At 39.8% G+C, this 18,489-nt stretch overlaps 5 protein-coding genes across 5 annotated transcripts; all 5 read left to right on the forward strand.

Annotated features, from left to right (window-relative positions):
- Positions 1-53: 53 nt before the first annotated feature.
- On the forward strand, positions 54-3,677 carry LSM04_001287 (uncharacterized protein; the record flags this gene model as incomplete). Its single annotated transcript, XM_067338424.1, has 1 exon — positions 54-3,677. One exon carries the CDS (start codon positions 54-56, stop codon positions 3,675-3,677), a length of 3,624 nt encoding a protein of 1,207 aa, XP_067193661.1.
- Positions 3,678-4,220: 543 nt separating this feature from the next.
- LSM04_008342 (uncharacterized protein) lies at positions 4,221-4,889 on the forward strand (the record flags this gene model as incomplete). Its single annotated transcript, XM_067338425.1, has 1 exon — positions 4,221-4,889. The coding sequence occupies one exon, from the start codon at positions 4,221-4,223 to the stop codon at positions 4,887-4,889; it is 669 nt and encodes a 222-aa protein (XP_067193796.1).
- A 1,057-nt stretch (positions 4,890-5,946) lies between these two features.
- Positions 5,947-11,472, forward strand: LSM04_005794 (uncharacterized protein; the record flags this gene model as incomplete). Its single annotated transcript, XM_067338426.1, has 1 exon — positions 5,947-11,472. One exon carries the CDS (start codon positions 5,947-5,949, stop codon positions 11,470-11,472), a length of 5,526 nt encoding a protein of 1,841 aa, XP_067193754.1.
- A 1,651-nt stretch (positions 11,473-13,123) lies between these two features.
- LSM04_005071 (uncharacterized protein) lies at positions 13,124-14,455 on the forward strand (the record flags this gene model as incomplete). Its single annotated transcript, XM_067338427.1, has 1 exon — positions 13,124-14,455. The coding sequence occupies one exon, from the start codon at positions 13,124-13,126 to the stop codon at positions 14,453-14,455; it is 1,332 nt and encodes a 443-aa protein (XP_067193739.1).
- Positions 14,456-16,126: 1,671 nt separating this feature from the next.
- LSM04_003634 (uncharacterized protein) lies at positions 16,127-18,124 on the forward strand (the record flags this gene model as incomplete). The annotated part of the gene is made up of 1 exon (XM_067338428.1): positions 16,127-18,124. One exon carries the CDS (start codon positions 16,127-16,129, stop codon positions 18,122-18,124), a length of 1,998 nt encoding a protein of 665 aa, XP_067193713.1.
- Between the last annotated feature and the right edge of the window lie 365 nt (positions 18,125-18,489).

The raw sequence follows: 18,489 nt of genomic DNA on the forward strand, positions 1-18,489 counted from the left end.
ATTTCAATTTTTCTTTCTTTTTTTTTTGTTCCTTTTATTAAGACTCATCCACTATGCGACAGGAAGAAGATGAGGAGGAAGAAATCCGTGTATTTGTGAATAACCAAAACACACGTGCCGCCACTGTAACAATCCCAACAAGAACAAAAAGACGACAAACTCGTGCCATTGACAGTCCTCATGCCGGATTTAAACAAAACGTATGGCATTTGGGCGGCGGTGTAAACATAACGGGCAAATCACCCGCCAGTGCTCTGGAGGATGCGAATATACCCAACGCGGGCCATAAAGAGAAAGGCTCCAGAGCCACGGCGAGTATTCTCCAGAGCGACGTCCACCCGCATTTGGAAGATGTTTATCAGCGGGTGATGCGGCGGCTGCAGCGGCGGGCAAATTACGAAGAAGTGCGATGCCCGTCCCTCGCCGTGCAGTTTGGATTGGTGGATGCGGGGGAGGAGGAAAAGAACAGGGAACGGGTGGAGTGGGATTTGGACGATCATCACACGCCTCTCACGTCCAACTCGTCTAGTACAACAGGAGGAGGAGGGAAACCTATATTTGCACGACGTCGACAGCAACAACATCAACATAATCAGCCTTTACAACATGGTGGAAAAGATACTCCACGTGGATTAAACTTTGCAAAGCATAACGATGGTGTGGATGATACAGATTTTCTTTCGCAACAGCCGTGTCCTAAAACTCTACGTTTAGTATTAGAGCAGGTTACTTCTATTGTAACAGAGAAGTTGCGTATTGCCGATATTGGATCTTTAAAGGATTGTCTTCGGCAGGTGTTCGAGAGTCGCACCCTGTTAGATCGTCTGTTAAAAGAAGTTCCCAAATATGCACAGTTTCAAGGTGATGTAGAGCGATTACCAGCGGCTATGCAATTACATGAAATATATCAGGAGTTTAGGCAAAAACCAATAGTACTCCCTAGTGCTAGTTATGCACGAGATCCTGTTAGTGGACGTGTGGTCGCTACTGTTGCGGAGGGAAGAGATGATATATCCAGTCTCACAAAAACGCTTGGTAGTATTGATATAAAACAGAAACCACCACAACCAGAAGAAGAAAAAGAAAAAGAACAACAGAATATTTCTTCTCTTTCTTCCGCGACTCCAGTCTCCGCTTTGGCGAATACTGAAAAATTCCCCGTGACGCCTAATTATTATGAAAACACACCATCTGGTCTCTCGCATGTGACAAAAGTGTCTCTGCCGGGTGGCATCGCTCTTACAATTCCCGCCAATTACGCCAAAAGCAGCCGATCTCGTCAGAATGCTGGAGGAAGATCGTTTTACGCAAACAGATCCTCTACGACTGCAAATACGAATACAACTGCAAATGTTGGTGGGGCTTCCCCACGATTAGGCTCCACCCATCCAGAGAGTACGCCAGAAAGGGGAGAAGAAAGTGGGGGACAAAGTGCTACGAAAAATAAACGTGCGGAATCCACACGACCAGACACCTCCGCCTCTGCTTCTGGTTCAGTTCCATCTACAACGACCACTATAGCGAATGTTAATGCGGATACGCATATAAATAGTGTGGTGCGACCATCATCGGGATCCTCACGGCATATTGGAAATGGGCTAGCATTCACGCAAACAATTCCAGCAACTGAAAAATGGCGAAAGGAAACGCAGTTAGTCTCAGTTGGGGTTCTTACAGACATTAATGGCTCTACTGTGGTGAGTCGAGAGGAGTATGAACGGTTGATGGCGTACTCGAAGAAACTTGAGGTGGATATTGAGGAGCGAAAGCAAGAAATACAAGAACTTAGAAAAGAGTTAAATGAAGAAAAAGCATACACTTCACAAAAGAAAAAAGTTGTTCAGTATTTACGTGAAACTCTATATAAAGAATGTAGTGTCCTTCGATCCCAACTCTCCATTGCACAACAAAAACGAATTCAATATCAAACCTTACTAAAAGAGCAGCAACAACAACAACAACAAGTTATGGCTTATGCCGCAAGTTTAGAAGCACGAAGTGGAGCAGGTACATCTGTATGTGAACCTTCTCGATTTCCAAATATAAGTACAACAAGAGCCCAAGCAAATGAAGCATCTGTTATGATGATGTCTGTAACCCCTGGGATGTTTGCTGCACGACGTGTCAATCCAAATGCCTCTGTATTTGCTCTACCACGTTCTGGTACAAACAATGTTGAGGATCATGATGAGGCAAGTCACTCTGCATTAGCTGGTGCTAGTGTTTTTCTTGGTACTGCTGCCCCAGCGCCTCTAGCACAACAAGAACAACAAATCTCTGTTGATATCACAGCTATTCAAAGTCTCTTGGATCTTGTGCTTTTAGCAGTGGAAAAAGATCAGGTACTACCGGGGAATGTTTCAAAGGCAAAACATGCAAATATGAACATTATAGCTAGTGCCATGGAAGATGATCCACATGGACGAGAACAGAAACTACGAACGGAATTTGCAGAACGCCATCAACAGATGAAACAAAGTTATACATTAAATCGTGTACAAACAACTAATTTGCTTGCTGTGAAGGATGAACAGATTAATTACCTTAAGAAATCTTCTGATTTACATTTTCTGCGACGTTATTGGAAGGAAAAAGGAGAATCTCTTCGAAGGGAATTACGACGCCTTCGTCATGGAGTATTGGATGAATTAGAAAATCTTAAACATTTTGTATTCACAACAATGGAAAGTATTGCCAATCGTGCACGAGTAGTAGATACTACATTACGTGATAATCACTCTCTTTACTCCACACAATCGGCATTGCGAGATATCATATCTTCTGCTCGTGCATTACTTCTACCAATGTTAACAACAGAGTATGTCCGTGGTTATCATCCTTGGCCACTTAAACTACGAAATACGATGGACCCATTTTCACATATGGTGAAAGCACGATATGGCGATGGTCAACTCTTAATGATACGAGATGAATTAAATTCATTAAGTGATATTTATGTCATGTTACACCACTATGTGATGAAGAGTGAAAGGACATTGCAAGTTAAACGTCCAACAACTGGTAAAACACTAGAGCTACTCTGTAGTGCACTCGTTTTAAACAGTGCTACTACATCAGAAATTTGGATTCAAGTTCGTGAAAAATATGCCTACGAGCGTGAATTACAAAAAAAGATTGCCAAATTAAATATGACTATTATTGCCATGGTTTATCGACAACGCATCTTGGCAGAACGCTCAACCGAGGCCATTAGAGAAGCTGGAATGGATCCACGACTTATAAGCTTACCAGCCCAACGTACAATAAACAGAATTGCAGAAAATGTACACAAAGTAGTGACTGAACGTGCCCAATTGCGTAAACAGAGACAAGATAATGCACGTGATGTGTACCGTATTTGGAAGACTAAACAAATTGATGTGAATGAAGGATATCCACCACCCACAGCTCAACAGAAACTTGTACTAGGAGAAGTGGATGTGTTTAGACAATCCTATATAGGAGCACTTCCTCTTATTGGGAGCGGTCGAATGCGTATGGGAGCTGATTCACTAGCGCGAACTTCAGTTATTCAAGGACAATCAAATTCGTTTTGGGAACGTATGCTCTCTACAAGTGTAGAGGAAAAATTAGTAGTGGAACCACCGGAATTGACGCCATCTGAAGTAGCAGGCTCATCAATAGCGCATTCAAGGACTACAAATATTGAAAATTAAAGTGATATTGTTTTTGTTGGTTGAGGATATACTTGTTATGAACTTGTTATGCCAGTAATGTGAATGTACACTGGTAACCTGTTTTATTATTATTATTGTTATTATTATTATTATTATTATTATTATTATTATTATTATTATTATTATTATTATTATTATTATTATTATTATTATTATGCTTATTATTACATTTCTTCCATCTCTCTTTGCAAAGGTGAAGAAGGGAGATGGGGGGAACTTGAGAACGATGTAAAGGTCATTACTTTTTCGTTACTATAGTTGGAATATTGGTAGGTGACAAAAAGAAAAAAGAAGCAATGAATCTCCTTTGTGTTCTAGGAGGTAAGTGGAAAAGATAAGAGCGAAATATGGTGAAAAAATATATAAATAAAAACGCTGCTTATTATAAAGTGCTGATAATACCTTTTTGTTTTTTCTTTGTTTCTTCTTTTTTTTTCTCGTGTTTTGAGTGGGGTCTTGAGGCTAACGATAAGGAACTGAAAGAAAATAACAATTTAAAAGAAGAAAGTACAGAAAAAGAAAATGCGCAGGGTGTCATCTCAGTGGATATTTGACAATAAAAGTATCAGAGTTCAACTGAAGAGTGCTGTTTTTTATACTACTACTTGCAAAAATAGTGGAGGTACTGGAACTGGTAGTATTAAGAATGGCGGTTGTGGTTGTGGAAATGTCCATAACTCCTCAACCCCTTCCTCTTCTCACACTATAACCAACACAAATACTACTCATACTACTACTACTACTACTACTACTACTACTACTACTAACGAGGATAATAACAGCAGTAACCACCACCATAATAAGAATAGCTCTCTTGCAGGATTACAGCACCCGACGCAGGTAGACAATTACCCGCTACGCAGTGACTCCTGGCGCCGTGCCGTCTGTCAATTATACCGCGCCATACTCAAACTGCACGTCCTGCGACTTCTCCCCGTTCAGCGGGCGTTTGGCGATCGTTTTGTGCGGGTGGAGTTTGAGCGGCACGTGGAGGCGGCGGAGCGGCAGGCGCGGGTGTTCTATGCGGAGTGGTACATGTACGCCGCCCAACTGGAACTCGGCGGGGCGAGCGGCCGGCCACTCACTGCGGAGGAACAGCGACTGTTAACACCGGAGCAGAAGCAGCGATTGCAGGAATTGCGTAGTCATGTGGTGCAGGTGCGGCAGACAGATCCGGATTTTAAGTTGTAATTGAAAAGGAAGAAGAAAGATGGAAGATGGGGGGATTGGTTTGGTGTTTATGGTGTGTTGTTCTTTTTTGTGTTGTTTACAAGTTGTCCGTTGCGTTTGATGCATATATATATATATATATGTGTGTATGTATGTGTATGTGTATTATAGAATATATGTTGAGGTTAATGTGATTGTTGGGCTTTAGGATAGCCTGAGATGAAAGTTATTTTTGTTATCTTCTTTTGTTCTTGTTTCTTCTTTTTCTTTTTTTTTCTTTTTTTTTCTTTTTTCATACCCTAACGCATGGACAGTGCTAATAGGAGCAGAAGCACGAGTCCACACCATACGGAAAAAAAAGGAACGAAATAAAGTAAAAAAAAAAAAATAAGAACATAACAACAAAGGAAAAAAAAAACAAATAGAAAGGTAGAAAGAAATTCATCGCTCAATTGATCTATTTATTAAGGAGGGGGAGAGAGTGCAATAGATAGAGAAAACGAGTTCTACTTGGTTGAGTGCTCTGGGTCTCTTTCCTTCTTTCTTTCTTTGTGGTAGAAGTATACCTTTCATTTACGTTATTAAGCTAGGCACATACATACACAACAACAAGGGAGAAGCATATATTAGTCTCTTCTTTTTTTATTTTTCTTCTTGTTTTAGGTGCTCCGCTGATTGCTTCTTTCTGAATCTTAGTCTTAGTCTGTGTGTCTGTGTGTGCGATATTTTCTTGGGCTGGCGGGGGCTCGGTTTTTTTTTGTTTTTTATCTCTCAAGGATTAGACGTTGTGTGAAACTCTGAAAGAAAAGAAGTGAAACCTATAGATATACGGAAACGATTTAACTCCCACGTTATTATTTACTATTACTATTACTGTTATATTATTATTATTATTATTATTATTATTATTATTATTATTATTAGTGCTTGCTTGTGTGTTTTTGTTGACACATCTCCCTCCGAACCAATCGTATTGCGAGAACAGATTATTTCTCTTTAACGCACGGCCACTTCTACCAGTCACTCCATTTGCACTATTTATTTCTCTCTGTGTGTGTATATTTGCACTAAATACAAAATGGACGCGAAGGCAGGCAAACGACGAACAACGTTGATGGCACCCCAATCACCTAAATTAAAAGGTGCCAACAGAAGCAACAGCAATAAGAATAATAATAACAATAACAACACTAACAATTCCAGTGTTTCCTCTCCGCAGGCAGAAAGTGTCCTGCAGGGCATTGTTACTCCTACTGTTAGTAGTACTGGTAACAATAATAATAATAATAATAATAGTAATGATAATAATAATCCGGTGAAGGGACGTCCATTTCCTGTTACCCGCACAGACAGTTTGTTGAAACCCCCACCGCCTCTGCGCCGCACAACAACGATGCCGTCTGGAATGCACATTCGCCGCCTACCGCCATCCGTGCAGGGCCGTGCCGCCTCGCCACTACTCGCCCGCCATGCCGTGGCCAGTCTGCGAAAAGAAATCATTGAACATCGCACGGATCCATCACCGGCCCCCTCACGTCCACCGCGAACGATAAAACGGCACTCCCTCGCCGCCTCACCACCGATGTTTTCACTAAATCCCGCACCGCCACCACGCGGGGTGTCGGAACAGCAACAGCAGCAACAACAACGTATGACGAGTGCGTTTCAGGGTGGGGCAAATGATAGAAAACGATCGTCCCTAATGCGTCGCTCATCGCAGGAGTCTAAGAAGAACTATATTGTGATTGAGAACAGCTCCGCACCACAACGATCGGCGTCAACAGGTGTACTTGGTGTTGCTAGACGAAATATTGTACTAGACGCCAAACAAAATATACGGCCCATGTCAGGGCGTAAACAACCACTGGACGTACTCGCTCCCCCTGATAAGGATGCCCGTGCAGAAGCCGTGCGTTGTTATAAGAAACTATGCGAGGAAGTTGGACAAGCACCGCAAGAGACATGGATTCTTGCTGTATTAAGTGGGGAAGCAGCAGCAGCGGCATCTTCGTCTGCAGAGACTGTTGGAAATAGAGATGATAATACTGTAGATGATAAGAAGGTATTAACACCCTCAGGAGAGGGAATTGTTATCTCATCTGCAGTGGAATCAAAACTGAGAATAGTAAACAACAAAATAACTGATGTTTTGGGTGCTGGTACTAGTAGTGGTATTGGTAATAATAATAGTGGTGTTGGTCTCACTATGGAGAAGGGCCAAAAACGGCGAAAAAGTAATCGGAATTTACCACAAGGAGTACGACCTGCAAAAGAAGTTAAACGAAGCAATAGTGTACCTAAAAGACTTGGTAGTAGTCTTTCCTTTAAAACTTCTACTCCCTCATCAGGGAACGCCTTAGTAAAAAGCCATAAAGGGAGTGATGCACTATTAGAGCAAATGGTAGCGTATTGTCAGCATCTTCAGCCTTATCGTCGTAAAATGGAAGTATTATCACAACAGCGGAAAAGTGTGCATGAGACCCTCAGTCGTTTTTTAGCTCTTTGTGAAGATAGTCAACAGCAGATCACACAAAGTAGTTCAAAACTTCACACTATCTCTATTCTTGGGTCTCAGGCAGCGACACTTACAGATGGTTTAAGAGAACTGCAAAGGTGCAATGTCGCATTGTTATTACTTTTGGCTGAATGCTCTCGTGAAGTACGACGTCCATTAGGAACTGTAAGTAATGTTTTACCCTCTACTTCAGCAGATAGACAGCAACAACAACCACAAATTGAATCAAAAAAAAGTGAAGATTCTGCTTCACCATTACCTTCTTTTATTCAGCGTACACCAAGCACTCCACATTTGTTAGCACCTTTAACGCAAAGTGGTGCAAGTAGTCCTGCACCATTGCCATTGCCATTCTTTATTCCTTCATCAAATGAACCTCCTGTGGGATATTTGAATTTTCTACGTGCAGAGGAACGACTCATTGTGCAAGAGTTAACAGAAGTGTGCGAACGGGTTCGTGAGGCTCTATCCAAATGGTCCTCTTTTGCTATTGCCGACAAAAGTATCTTAGAAACACCTCTCTTTATTCCCTCTGCCTCCAATGTGCGTTCTGCCTATTTTGATGAGCGATTGCAGCGACAGCAATCTGGTGGGGCTGGTTGTTTGTATTTTCACCGTAGTGGTGCGGCCGGATCTGGACCGAGTAGTATTGCACTTTCCCATTCTGAAAATACAGGAAACAATCGTGGATACACTACGAGAAGTTCTTGTAGTACGAAGAGCACTGAAAATCGCATAGGAAATATAATGCGCAGTACCGCCGGCACGGAAGGGAGTTCCTGTACCCCCGCCTCTGATCAACTCTATATAGAAGGACAGGAAAGTCAACTCCCATTTGTTGGGGTTGCGCAGATGGGCTGGTCTGGCACAACTCCAACAACTACTGCGGTTTCCTCCATAACACCTGTTGCTGAGAATGATAGTAACTCTCAGAGAAGTCATACAAATATTCCACAGTTGGTGTTGGGCGGAGGGAAACAATGTTTCTCGCCGTGTACGACACTTGAAAAGTGTTCTAGTGCTACTGCACTATCCAAAGCTGAAGGTAAGTCGGTTAGTATAGGAGGAAAAGGAGCAGGAATGGGCGGAATATCAACAAAGAAGACATTCGCAAAAATGAAAACAGCAGGCACTACAGCAACGAGAGGATCATCATCATCATCATCGCCAAGAATAGTAAAGGGATCAAAGACAAAAGCACTATTAAAGGTAGGACGTTCGGCAAGTACCACAGACGTTGTAGCTATAGCACACATTAGAGAGGCAGAACAGACATGGGAAACTATAAAAGGTCTAGCTGCTCTAATTCCCTCTCGTGAAGAGTTATGGACAGAGGAAATGAAGTCTCAGAATAATAATAATAATAATGTAACAAATGAAAACAAGGTATCGAATGCCAGGAGACAACTTAAACTGATATCTCCAACCTCTCCGCCGGATATTTCATTGGAAAAGGATATAAAGTCTCTTAGTGCCCAACGTCGTGTTCTATCGATTGAATCTTTGTCTGACGCTGAGGTATCTAGTAGTATCCCATCTGCATTAACTCTTTATAGAGAAAATCAGCAAAAAAAAGAAGCGACTAGGGTGATTGTTCGTTATCTGCGAAAGTATATGAATTCGAAGTCTAAATATCTAAAAAATAAAGAAAAAATGAAGGGTGGGGATTATCAACAAGAGAAAGTGGAAATGAAACCGCCTGTGAAAGTAGAAACTGGTAGAAAATTAGATTCCTTAGAAGTACAAGTGAAGATGGCAAAACGAATTGCTCGTTGCTGGCATCAATATAATTCCCGTAAAACAGCAGAACAACGACGATTGCAGTTAGAGGAAGAAGGAGAGAAAGAGAAAAGATGGCATTATGAAAATGTTATGGCTTACCGATTACAACGTTTCTTTGCTCGAATTTTGACTCAAAGGAAGTTACGTGACGCTATTAAGAAAAAGGCTATTTTAAATGAAAAAGCTAATGGAGGTAAGGATACATCCACTGTAAGTGATGGTAAAAATACAAAGGAAGGTAATGAACGTGTTATGACAGCCCGAGAAAGGTTTGAGCGTGCGAGAGAAAGGCGTAAAAATCTCATGCGTTCCCGTCTTGAAGGAGGAGCAGGAACTAATACTAATACTTTTACTGTTAATAGTACTACTACCACTACTACTACTGTGGATGATGAAAAGGAAAGTATTGTGAGTGTACCCATTTCCTCTCTTTTGGGGATTAAACTGAAGCGGAACCAATCGGAAGAAGAAGAAGAAGAAAATGGAAAGGGAAAAGAAACTCAACGGAAAGCAATGAAAGATGCTACTATTGTTCCACCCTTAAGTTTAAAAACTACTCGTATTTCTACTTTTTCCATCGATAATTATCATCCAGAGAGGGAAAGTTTTGAAGTTGGCGTTTTACATCGTTTGTTACGTGCACCAAAGTCTATTCTCTACGCAATGCGAATTATGTGTGATGCATGTCCAACACGACCAGATTCTGCATTAGAAACTCTTTCTACTGCAGAAAGAGGAAGTTTAAAGTTGAAATGTGGTAGCGTAGAGAAGTTGAAAGAGCAAGAGCTCAAGGAATGTGAAGGTAAAGATGAAGATGATGGTAATAATAATATTACTAATAACAATAAAGATAGTAAAGGAAAAGAGAATGGGCAAGATGAGAAAGGCAATAGTAGTATCCATAAAACTACTACCACTACTACTACTACTATTAAAGATGGCCCAAAGCAAGGCAGAAGTGATGGTAGTAAAGTACACCACGATAAATTACACCTGGAATTAGCGTCCTATCGTACTGTGTGTTATCGTCTGGGTACACGAGCATGTGGAACCAAACATGGTAATAAACCATTTTCCGTGTGTCCGTCCTCTGTTCGATTCCAGAGTATTATAGAAGAGGATGAACTACGCCAGAAGGATCTAAAAAAGAAAAGAGTAGATCGACCATTTGAACGCTGGGGCGCTGCGTATGCCTTTCAACGTCGTGTCTTTGCAGCAGCAGCGGTGTATGCATGGAAACTTATATTCAGTCACACTCCACATGATGATTACAAACAAAGTATGTTAAAAACAAAAGAAGAGCAGGAGGCACGATTGGAACGTGTGGAACAGCGTAATCGTATGATTCTCGCTTGTTATTGTGTTCGCTCTGAACGTGAGTGGTTAAAGGAGGCATCACGTGATCTTAGTTTTGTTGGACACATATGGAATCCAAAGAAGTCACTTGATCCAAATGATCCAGACTTTGAACGACACTGTCGTGAAACTTATGAATTTGTGGAGGACTTTCTTTATCAGTGTTTTCCCACCATTACGAGTCTAGATGATGTGCCAACATTTCTTATAGGTGCAGGTGTCTACTTTGTATTAAAACCACTACTCAGTTGGATGGAAGAAGATATGACGCTGGCGAAAACAACCTCATCTCCACTCTCTAGAGTTGTGTCTCCTCACACCTCTTCTACACCGCTATCCCCACAACAACGTCATGTCATATTTACATGTGAATTATTAAATCTTCTGGATGATATCGCCTGCTGGAGTGGGCCTGTTTCTGGCGAGAGAGAAGCTGTTTCACCCGGGACGTGTAGTGTGAAGGAGTGTGATAGTTCCGGCACGTGGGAGGATGCGTTTGAGCGAACCACGCGGTCGCTTGCCATGACAATGCCACTCGGTGGAATTAGTAACACGCCCTCGCTGGAAGTGAGTGGTGTGAATGAAAGTCCAGTGACGGCAACAGATCCCGTGAAACGTCCACGATTGCAGTTAGTGCGGGTTCCAGTTCCCACTACAACACTATTACCATCTATGCCGAATAGTTCCACTTCAGAGGAAGAGAAGATGCCGCGGGAGGCGGATGCGGTACTTTCACCTCCTCCCTCGCCCGGTACACCACCGCCGGTATTACAAACCGCTTCACGGCATCATGGGGGTTTTAATGGCAGTTCTGTAGATGGTAAACAAACACGATTGATATTACTACCACCGAAGGGTTATCTTGTGAGTCTCAGTGAACGGCTGGTGTATGCGTTACTGGGTATCGCACTTGATCTGGAAGTATGTGAAGACTTGGATGCAATGGCGTAATGGATATATATTCATGTCGTTCACTCTATTTGTTGTTGTTGTTTTGCTTTTTTATGTTGTTTCTTTTGTTTTCTTCTACGCCTTGGTTATGTCTCTGCTTCTTCTTTTGGCACCAAAGAACAAAGAGGAATAAAGATCCGAACAGCAGGGTGAAGGCGTTTCTATGTGTGTGTGTGTGTTTTTTTTTTCCTGTTTGTGGTGTTTTTTCCTGTTTGTGGTGTTTTTTCCTGTTTGTGGTGTTTTTTCCAATCCTAAATGTGTAGTCGTAATTGTTGCTGATGATGTTTTCTAACCATTTACATGTATTCATATATATAGTTTAATCTTTTCTACATTGGTACGTTTATGTCCATGGAAGTGAGAAGCACAGTAAAGGTTGGGTGAGATCTACCATCACCATACACGTTGGGTGCTGCTGTTAGGGATGGTGATTGTTTAAAGCAAACAAGAAGAAGATAAGAGAGACATTCTTTTTGTATAAAAGCAAAGAAAACTGAAAGGAATAAAAGAAGGAGTCATGAAAACGATAAACTATTATATCTGTTGAAACAGACACAAATACACGTACACACTTTCTACCTCTAATACAGTATTGTGTAATAGATTTGTTTGCCTACATCTCTTTCTCCCACTTATTACTATTATCACTTATTATCATTGTTATTATTATGTGCATACGATTTCGGTGGCCATACCATTTCCTTTTTTTACTTTCTTTGACTCATTTATTTTATCCATCCCTCTCTCTCCACGCAACGCAATTCTCTTCAATCCATATTAAAAAAAAGGGAAAGAGGAAACAAATCCAAGAAGAAGTTGTTTATTTCTTGTGTGGTGACTCAATACCAATTGAAAGAAAAAGATTCTGTTGTTGTTGTTGTTGTTGTTGTTGTTGTTGTTGTTGTTGTTGATAGAAAATGCTGTCTGGAGAAGGGCCCAGTGATTTCTTTTTGTTATTAGTATTCTTCACTTCCCATGAGATCCTTTTTCATCATGTTTTTTTTTCATATCTTTTTTTGTCTTGTTTCTTTGTTCCGTGTATACAGTAGAAAGAAAGTGTGCAATGACCAGAGAAAGAGAGGAAGAGACGTTGGTGCTTATTCATGCCATTTTCTGATTTCTATTATGGCTTCTTTTTTTTTTTTGTTTTCTTTGATAATTCACTACTAGAACTCTTTCTTTTTTGTTGTTTCGAGCTTATTATACTCTGTTTCTCTTTTTTATTATTTTTTCTTCTTGTTTCTTCATTTCCACACTCAGGAAGGGAAATAATAGGAGTACTAGTCTACTAATAATAGTGGTCGTAGTCGGTTCTTATTTTTATTGTTTCCTTTTTCTTTTCTTTTCTTTTCTGTCTGTGTCTGCCTGCACGTGTGTGTGTTTCTCGGTGTAATTCTTTTTTTTTTATTTTATTTGACGTCCAATAATAATAATAGTAAAAAGAAGGAAAAAAGGAAAAAGAAGAAACATCAAGGCACCTTCACACGTACACACTATCAGAGAAGAGAGAAGAAGAGCCCCGTCCCCACACTTCCCCCGTCCATCATCTCTCTCTCTATCTATCCAATTATTATTATTATTATTATTATTATTATTTCCCCCATCCCCACCCTTACCACTCCAACCAATAATACTAACAATAATACCAATCATGCTACGCCGGTCCCACTGCCGCTGGGTGTTATTGCCGTGGAATGCCCGGCCGTGGCCCACGTACGACACCCACGCCGACGAGTGGAAGTTCCTCGACCGCGCCCTCGCCGCCGTGGCCGCCATGACCCCCGCGGAGGTGTCGGAACGGTCCCTGCGGCTCTGCCCCCGCCACCTCCTGCACGAGATTGAGGACCCGGTGGCCGTCCTCCAGCGCCGCCGCCGGCTGGAGCTCCAGAGACTGCACAAACAGCAGCAGCAAAGAAGGAAGAAGTCTCGACAGGAGGAGGAGGAAATGGCGATGGAGAGACGGCGAATGTCCCACGGGGTTGTGGGGAAGAGTACAGGGTTGTGTGGGAGACACGTGTATGCGAGTTCTATGAATCCCACAGCAGCGGCGACGACGACGATCAACACACAATATACGAACAATAATAATAATAATAATAATAATAATAATAATAATAATAATAATAATAATACCTACAACAACAGCAATAGCAATAAAAATAGTAGTAATAGTACTAATAGTGGTAGTGGTAGTGGAAGTAATAATAATAGTAATCGAAAGAAGAAGAATATGACTGGAACGGGAACATCTGGATTTGCGTCAGCATCGATAACACAGAAGGGAATGACAGATAGAACCATGACAGTTCCGCAGCGTACTCCAAAGACTACTTCCAGCTCCGGTGCTTCTGCTGCTACTGCGATCATAAAGGAAGAAAAGAAAGAGACTCGCAATCCCAACGCTAATGTATGCAGCAGTGGTAATTGTGTTAGTAGTAGTGACAGTAATACTAGTATTAGTAGTAATAATAGTAATATTGGCAATGTCAGTGGTCGTAATATTACAAGTAGTATTGGTAGCAGTATGTCGGGAACAGATGCATCATCTGTGTCAACAACTAGGACCGCTGTTGGGATAAACAAAGTCAGTGTGGGAGGAGAGAAACAAATCGCAAAGGATGAAGTCTGTAGTTCAAAGGCAAATATCTCAACAATGAATACCTCTAAAACTGTTACTACTAGTAATAATAACATTACTACTACTGCTTCTACTACTGTGGGTGGAAGATCACCAGCAAAGAAGAAGAAGAAACAAGTACGTGGAGTTGGGAAAGAGGGTAAAGGGCGAAGTAAAGCAACTCTATCTTCTTCGTCTTCTTCTACTGTGGATTCTACTACTAGACGTACTACGGCTTCTACAACAGATATCTCTATGAGTGATACTACTACTACTACTACTACTACTACAAAAGGTACTACGGCGGAAAAGGATCTTATTCAAGCAAAGAGCCCGGCAGAAGGTGGGAGTGCCGTGAATGTATGATTGGGCTGGAATTCGGGAAAAGGAAGGGTGTGAAAAAGAACACCAAAAACAAACAAAAAACGAAGCGGGGGAAAGGGAAGGGTTTCTTTTTTTTTTCTTTCGTTCATGTGATTGAGAAAGGGAATGTGATTCAAGCACAAGTTGCAATGCTAAATATATATATATATATATATGTTTCTTTATATGTATTTATGTATTAAATGGGAAATTCCAGTAATTAGATGATGCAAAAGTGTATGAAAAGGATAAGGAACAAAATTTATTTGGGGACTATATATGAGTGTAATCTTGTCCCTGTTATTGTTATTATTATTATTATTGTTATTGTTATTATTATTATTATTACTCTTGTTATTGTCGTTATTGTTATTTACCTATTTTGTGTTGCTGTTGTTGTTGTTGTTTGGGGGTACTGGAAAGAAAAGAAATAAAATAAAAAGGGATATTTTCGCTTCTTTTTTTTATTCTTCACGGTGATGCTAGTAAAGGCAATGGGAGTCACTAGTATCAGATATGATGTTTATAAACGTGTTCGTTACTGAAAATTCAAGTAGTAGTAATAAGAACAACAATAATAACAAAAAAATAACAAATTAACAATCAGTGGCAGTGTAAAGAAAAAAAGAGAGAGGAGTTAAGAAGGGGAATAAAGAATACAGGCGTATTATTATCACGTAAGCCGTGTCGTCGTGTCTGTTCACCACTTCACCGAAAGATTTTTTTTGTTTGTTTTGTTTTATTGCAATGTCGTTTCATTAGAACCGTTATTATTATTATTTCACCCCATTATGTTTTAGAGAGAGAGAGAGAGAGAAAGAAAGAAAGAAAAAAAAGAGAAAAATGAAAGAAATAGAGAGAGAAAAAAAGGGGGAAAAGAAAAGAACTGGAAAAAGAGGGTTGTAAGAGAGGGAAGAAGCAAAAGAAAAAGGCTGAATATTATCTAAGTATCTATGTATGTCTGCCTATGTTAAGGAGGCTTTCTTCTTTTTCACGATATATATATATATATATATATATATATTTGTGGATGTATGATGTGCTAGTGCAGTAATGATACTAATACTTTCTATTACTGTTGTTTATGTGTGAGAAGCGTTATTTTAGATTGAGATCGAAATAAGAGAAGAGAAGAGAAAAAGATCGCGTAAAGCTGCACTAAAAGAGGTAAAGGGGAGATTAATAGAATATCTCTTTATGCCTCTTTTATTTCTTTTTTTTTTTGAGACGTTTTTCCTTTTGTTTTCCCTCCCTATACCTCTTTTTTCTTTTTTTTTTATTATTGTTTTTGGGGTTTTTTTTTTTCTCAATTTCCTTCTCTCTTTAACTCCTTATTTCTCTCTAACTCTCTCAGTCCTATTTATACCTCTTGCTTTTATTTCAATCACCCAATGTTTCATCAGTGCGCGCCGCCATTGTTCGCATACGGCCTCATATTGTAAGTTAAACCGACAGTGGAAGCGAGAATAGTCGTGAAGACTAATATATATATATATATATATATTATTCTATTTTATTCTATTGTATTTATGTAAATTGAATTATGTATATCTGTATTTTATTTGTTTTCTTTTTCTTTTCATTTTGCTACTATTAATTCCTCTTGTTGGAACACAAGTAAATATATATATATATATATATATATATATACAAAAGAATAAAAGAAAGAATCTCATGGTGTTGTGCTTTAAATGTAAGAAATCACCGGGTGTTGTCTCTAGTCGTGATGGAGCCTCCAAGCCGTACTGCACAAACTGTTTCCTCGAGTTCTGCGCCAAAACTATACGAGATAATCTATTTAAACACTGTGGAATGCCCAGTGAAGAGCCACTCGTAATAGCGGTATCTGGTGGCCATAGTTCAATGGCATTATTACATCAACTTGGTGTACTGCGAATGCAGAATCGACTGCGGCACGGCGATGGTAAAGTACACTTTACATTTCTCCCGCTACATCTACGCGAGGAGGAACTTGTATTGATTGTACCACCGCCGTCTTTGCTTTCTTCTCAAGTATCATCTAATAATACTAATTCTAATAGTAATAATAATAATAATAATAATAATAATAATAATAATAATAATAATAATAATAATAATAATAATAATAATAATAATAATAATAATAATAATAGTAATGGAGGAGAGTGTGAGGAACTGCGGTCTCTGGCCACGGCAACCGCAGAGCAGTTTGATACATTAGAGCGAATGATACGCACACAATGTGTTCAGTGGGAGTTCGCCGGTATGCCGCTATTTACACCGGAGGAACTGTTTGTGGTGCGATATAGTGATTATATGTCTAGAAGAGAATTGATGTTATTTCGCACTCTTCTGCATCATCCACATATTTCCCTTTCAGACCGGGAGTTGTTGTACACAAGATTGCGTCAACGTATACTCACAGTTGCAGCTGCGGACTGTATTAATCGTTGGCGACAACAAGAAGAAGAAACGCATAATAGTAATAATAATAATAATAATAATAATAATAATAATAGTGTTAATACAAATAGCAGTAAGAGTATGAGTAATTGGTATCATCTTATTACAGGAGAGAATGCCCTCCGTTGTTGTGTTACCGCACTCTCTGAAACTATCTGCGGTGCAGGTGAGAATATAATACACTTTAGTCATTATCGTGGATTAATCGCCCAGTGTATTATACTTCGACCGCTTCGTACATTACTTCCACGTGAACTTGTCCTTTATTGTCGTACGCAATCCATTTGGTCTGGATATACACCGGCTTTACGCACACGCACGAATTTACGTTCTTTGTATCGCACTATGGAACAGTTTGTATTAAATATCATGCGATCGTACCGCACTTCTGTGTTTAATGTACTTAACACCGTAACTAAACTGCAGGTAACGACGGAGCCTTCACTGGTGGAGGTAAACATACAACTCGGTGGATCTAAACAACAACAAGTAGAGGAAGAAAAACAAAAACAAAAACAGGCTAAACGAGTAATTCCTGGTAAAACCGCCCAACATCACTTTGAAGAGTTAAAACTGAAAACTCCACCACGTTATGTTTGGAGTGATGACGCTAACAAGACACAGTCTTCATTACAGGAGGAAGAAGAAAATAATAATAATAATAATAATAATAGTGCACACGTACATCGATTGTGTCTTCTTTGTGGTTGTATTATTCCTCCTAGTGAGGAGTGTCGTGTGCGGCTATTACCACTGCATTCATCATCATTAGATAATCAATCTCAACAAGAAGAAAAAGAACAGGAACAGGAACAGGATGAATATCAATATCGACAAACGTCTGTTGAGAGACGGTTTCTGTGCGATGCGTGTCTTAAATTCCTCCTTTCTATGCCCGATGATGTTATCACAACTTCCTCCAATAGCGCAGAAAAAGAAAAAGAAGAATGTGAAAAGAAGGAGAGTATTGATTATAGTTTAAATCATGTAATCCCGCAGGAAGTGGAAGTAATAGATAATGGCGCATTGGGTGTGTTTTCTTCTTTAGCCATACGCATGGAGTCGTTGATGCGGGAGGCAGACGCACTTGTTTTATTAGAAGAAGAAGAAAAAGAAAAAGAAAAAGAAAAAGAAATGAATAAGGCAGAAACAACACGAGTAGTGCGAAGACGATTGGGTGTAGAAGATGTGAAGAGTTTTCTTCTTAACGATGATGATGATGAATAAGAATAAGTAAATACGAAGAAGTTGTCTGCGGTAATAACTAGTGTAGATATAACTTCTGAGAAGTAATAATATTTGTGCCCTGTGGTTTTGGATGTTTGCCCTTATTCATATGAGAGAGAAAGAGAAAGAGGGTAAGTTGTTTTGTTGGTTCTTTTTCTTACTTGATTAAATATTACGAATTCTTAGTATATTTTTTAAAAATATATTTTTTACAGCCCTTTTCTTTTTTCTCATTATTTGTGTGTCTATCTATTTATCTATCCATGTGTTTCTCTTTTCATTGGTATATCAGAATGTTTTTTTTTTCTTCTTTTTTTTTTTCTTTTATTATGGTTTATGAACAAAGGAGGGTTTTCTTCAGACAC

The sequence above is a fragment of the Trypanosoma melophagium genome (assembly GCF_022059095.1).
Source record: "Trypanosoma melophagium isolate St. Kilda chromosome Unknown ctg15segment0, whole genome shotgun sequence".
NCBI classification, from domain to species: Eukaryota; Euglenozoa; class Kinetoplastea; order Trypanosomatida; family Trypanosomatidae; genus Trypanosoma; species Trypanosoma melophagium.